At 48.5% G+C, this 5,000-nt stretch overlaps 1 protein-coding gene across 1 annotated transcript in view; it reads left to right on the top strand.

Moving 5' to 3' along the window:
• The window catches only part of iglon5 (IgLON family member 5), a 127,515-nt gene that overhangs the window by 108,345 nt on the left and 14,170 nt on the right, over positions 1 to 5,000 (top strand). The window contains exons 3-4 of the mRNA XM_080858640.1: positions 1,064 to 1,296; positions 4,201 to 4,320. Of these exons, the coding sequence (XP_080714766.1) occupies positions 1,064 to 1,296; positions 4,201 to 4,320 (353 nt within the window). The remainder of the gene's footprint in view (positions 1 to 1,063; positions 1,297 to 4,200; positions 4,321 to 5,000) is intronic.

A 5,000-nucleotide genomic window follows, 5' to 3' on the forward strand; every position in this document is an offset into this window, starting at 1 on the left:
CATTTGAAAATATCCTGTTGTAAATCCTCCTCATCAGTGAAATGATGCCTTTGGCTGTGTTTCCAGCTTGTTTTTGCTCATGTAAGTTTCTTTTGGAAGTGTCCGGATCTGCATGCTTGTCAGAGAGCCCGTGTGTCAAAGCCAAATCCCCCTCCTGAATCTGATCGGCCTCATTCCAGTGTATCAAGAGCCAATTGAACTGTTGAACTCCTCTGCCAGTAGTCATTCATTTCCACAGTTTCTAGAGAGATTGTTCTCACTGCCAAAAGATCAGGCTTAGGCTTACCACCAGCAACGGTGCAAATAACTCTCTTTTTTTTTCTATTCCGATGACTGTCACACAGTCAGACCGATTAAGATTAATGATTATGTGTTATGTCATCATGGCATGCCTTCCGGAAGAAAAGAGGAGAGTAATTGCAGGGCTTTTTATGATCCACAGGCCCCCTCACACTAGTTAACGCCAAGTCTGTGGCAGGCAGTGTCCACAGCCTCTTGTGGCAGGAGCTCGGCGGTGACACCTGGTGGTGACTGGAGGATCTGCAGCGAGCTCCTCTGCCAATCCATTCCAATCTGAGCGTTCGATTAAGCAGTTTTCCCCGCAACACCATTCGCCTTAATGAGATTGCAGAGGTTAACGCGCTTTTAACCACAGGAAATGTTAGTGCTCCTGCTACAAAGAGAGCTGTTCCACTGCTTCCCTCCCCTGCGTCGGCCCTGAAAGCATTCAAATGTGTCTCTTTGTGTCACCAAAATCTTGAAGGAGATGAAAAAAAAAATAATAATTATTAAAAAAAAAGTTATGACCTCCTCTCAAGCCTTTTTTAGTGCCACACAATGGATGGAGATGGAGGAATAATGTAAGAGGCTCTATAAGTGCTTTTAACCACACACCAAAAAAAATGTTAAGCAATCGCTTTGTCGGAGAGAGAGAGGCCTTTAATCACTGGATATGGATGGATAATGCCTTTGGGCTTAGGTCAGATGTAATGTATCCCCCCCCCCCCCCCCCCCCCCCCCCCCTCTCTCCGCCACCACCACTATCTTCTTCCTGCTCCTTCAGGTGTAGGATTGATATGGAGGTTACCCACAAGGCCTGGCTGAACCGCTCCAGCATCCTCTTCGCGGGCGAGGACAAGTGGACCCTGGACCCGCGCGTCTCGCTGGTCAGCAGCAACAGCAGCGACTACACCATCCAGATCGAGAACGTGGCCGTGGCCGACGAGGGCCTCTACCTGTGCAGCCTGCAGGCGCGCAACAAGCCCCACGTCTCCCTTGTCTACCTCATAGTGCAAGGTGAGCAGGAACACTGCAGACGGACATTGACATAGCTGCCATGACAGGCCACGTCCAGTAACAGTGTAACATTGATTGGCATGATTTATCAAAATTGGTAGATTCATAATTTTATATTAATATGGTTTATTTGATGTATATATTATGGGTTCATCAATCATATGTGGTAGTTTAATAATTATATATTCATATGGTTTATTTGATATAGATTATAGCATGATTTATCATATGTGGTAGATTAATAATTACATATCCATATGGTTTATTTGATATAGAATATGGCATGATTTATCATGTGATAGCTTAATAATTCTATATTCATATGGTTTATTTGATATAGATTATGACATGAATTATCATATGGGGTCAGCTGTCAGCATGTGGTACAGACAGGCAACCAAACGTTTAAGAGCTTTTGAAAGCAGAAGGCTCTTTTCTGTCTCAAAAGAATGGAAGGATTTATTAAGACGGACAACAAAACATTGCTATATACTGCACATGTTAATCTCACACAGTGTTCTTGCTGTGGTAAAGATATCTTAGAGATTATGTATTTTACAATTACACTGTGCTGGATGTACTGTTCTTGTGGAATCATATTGGGCTCCAAAACAATAGAAGGCACTGAACTATGGATGGTGGATAGTGGCCAAGATACTATGGCAAAATAGCACAGATAATATTAACACAGCATAGTATCCTTCATTCTGACCGACATGGTGTATTCATATATTCAACTATGCACTTGAGTATTTATGTGTGTGTGTGTGTGTGTGTGTGTGTGTGTGTGTGTGTGTGTGTGTGTGTGTGTGTGTGTGTGTTTGTGAGGGCATCCCATGCACACACATGCCTGCCCAATTGAGTAATTGACAGTGCGGTTTTGCAGGGCAGGGCCGTGTGTGTGCACGCAGTTAGGGAGAGTCCGTCTGATCCAGAGAGACGTGATTTATAGACGCTTGGCTTCCCCCTCTGATGGATGGCAGGCCATGCTCTCTCTCCCGCGTGTCACTTCTTATGTATATTATGCCATGCACCCGCCCAGGCCTCACCGAGCCCCTGCAGCCGACCGCGGAGAGATAGCAGAATGACAAATATCCCTGAGCATGGGGGGCTCGCTCAAGGCCTGCACACAGCACACAGCACACAGCACACAGCACACAGCACACAGCACACAGCACACAGCACAGCACACAGCACACAGCACACAGCACACAGCACACAGCACACAGCACAGCACAGCACAGCACACAGCACAGCACACAGCACACAGCACACAGCACACAGCACAGCACACAGCACACAGCACACAGCACACAGCACACAGCACACAGCACAGCGCACAGCACACAGCACACAGCACACAGCACACAGCACACAGCACACAGCACAGCACACAGCACACAGCACACAGCACACAGCACACAGCACACAGCACAGCACACAGCACACAGCACACAGCACACAGCACAGCACACAGCACACAGCACAGCACACAACACAGCACACAGCACACAGCACACAGCACAGCACAGCACAGCACAGCACAGCACAGCACACAGCACACAGAACACCACAGCGCACATTGCACAGCGCACAGTACAGCACACAACACAGCACACAGCACACAGCACAGCACAGCACAGCACAGCACAGCACAGCACACAGCACACAGCACACAGCACACAGCACAGCACAGCACAGCACAGCACAGCACAGCACAGCACACAGCACACAGAACACCACAGCGCACATTGTACAGCGCACAGTACAGCACACAACACAGCACACAGCACACAGCACAGCACAGCACAGCACAGCACAGCACAGCACAGCACAGCACAGCACAGCACACAGCACACAGCACACAGCACAGCACAGCACAGCACAGCACAGCACAGCACAGCACAGCACAGCACAGCACACAGCACAGCACACAGCACAGCACACAGGACAGCACACAGGACACAGCACACTCACCACACTCACCACAGGACGCCCCCGCTCTGCAGCAAAAAGCCCCCTGGTTTTAGGATGTTGATGTTGATGTTTTTTTTTCGCTGTTGAAGGGTCAGCTGATTACAGCCACTCAAACACCCGCCTCATTAGAGTTGGTTGGTACAGGAATTTCACTACTGCCTGAGCATGAAGGTGTGTGTGTGTGTGTGTGTGTGTGTGTGTGTGTGTGTGTGTGTGTGTGTGTGTGTGTGTGTGTGTGTGTGTGTGTGTGTGTGTGTGTGTGTGTGTGTGGTGGGTGGGTGAGGGCTGGGGAGACGCGAGCGGCATATTTATTTGAGACAAAGTTGCCCCCAATTTTTGGTCTTAGCACCGTTATCGTGCAAAATAATTACAGCCCCGAGTCACTGTATAAATCAGGCGGTGGCTGCGCGTTGCTTTCCAATCTGTTCTCAATCGCACTCTGCGCCTCGTAAGATGCTGAAAAATAGCGCGCGTTAGCGGAATGCCACGCAGAGCGAAAATCCCGGGCCAAGCTCATTAAAGCGCCGATGATGGGCCATTTAAATTCAAGGGCCATCCAGTTATCCGTCGAGCATTATGCAGCGTGCTTTGCAGCGGGAATTTAGAGCTAAACAACAACTAATGTCGGTCGTTTGGCGGAAAGCGAGTTTGGGGGTGGTGGGGATGGGGTAAGGACAAACAGCCAGGATGGCCTGGAGGAGAAGTGCAGCAGCATGATCCGCAGGATAGCGCCCTGCACTTCTTTATGGTCGGGGTGGTGTGTGTGTGTGTGTGTGTGTTTGTGTGTGTGTGTGTGTGTGTATGGTGGGGAAGTGGCAGAGAGAGGATGGGATCCTCTCAGACCTATCCATCATAAATTAGAGGAGCTGCTAATGGCCGCCGCCATGCTGATTGTTATTGATGGGCCTCTTTTATTCCCCCCCGCAGTGCCGGCCAGGATCGTCAACATCTCCCAGGACGTGTCCTTGAACGAGGGCGGCAACGTCAACCTCTTCTGCTTGGCAGAGGGCCGCCCTGAACCCACCGTGACCTGGAAGGCCTCCAAATGTGAGTGTTCACTCGATGTATCCCTGGAGACGTCATGGCGATGGCTCCTGTCTCTGTGGAAACCTATGGGAAGTGCTTTGCTCACTGTGCATATTCATTGCTGTGTTATAACACGGGTAGATGGAATTATAACACGGGTAGATGGAATCCACCATTCTGAGAGTGAGTTTCCGGGTGTGCTATATTCAACGGTATAGTAACTGTACGACCTGTTTTCATCTACCTGAGCATTCCAAATCAGTGCGCACTCAAAAGAAAATATCTAACAAAGATGGCGGCGTGTTGTGGCTAATGTAGTGGCGCGTCGGGCCTAACAACTCCCTCGAACAAGTACATTATTGACGATACCGTACTGCCTCTCGAACCTTATTGCTTAAATATACAAGGGCAGGACAGACCAATAACAGAGCTTATGCCAGAAGCCTTGTAGTGTGGCTGAAATAAAACATTAGAATAGGGACTGATTTGCCACAGGAGTTCATTAAGGTTTCTCTGCAATTCTGCGTTGTCCTGACAATTGAAGAGCTGTAAGAAAAAAGGAAAGGTTATAATATAATCACATCTCACAAAACTGGTTGTTTTTTTGTGTGGGTTAATTGCTGCCATAATTGAGGTGTGCGTTTGAACACCAAGCCTAGAGGTTAATTTGGATCGCTGTTTGTTGCCGTGTGATTTGAACA

The sequence above is a fragment of the Sprattus sprattus genome (assembly GCF_963457725.1).
Source record: "Sprattus sprattus genome assembly, chromosome: 19".
In the NCBI taxonomy this organism is placed as follows: Eukaryota; Metazoa; Chordata; class Actinopteri; order Clupeiformes; family Clupeidae; genus Sprattus; species Sprattus sprattus.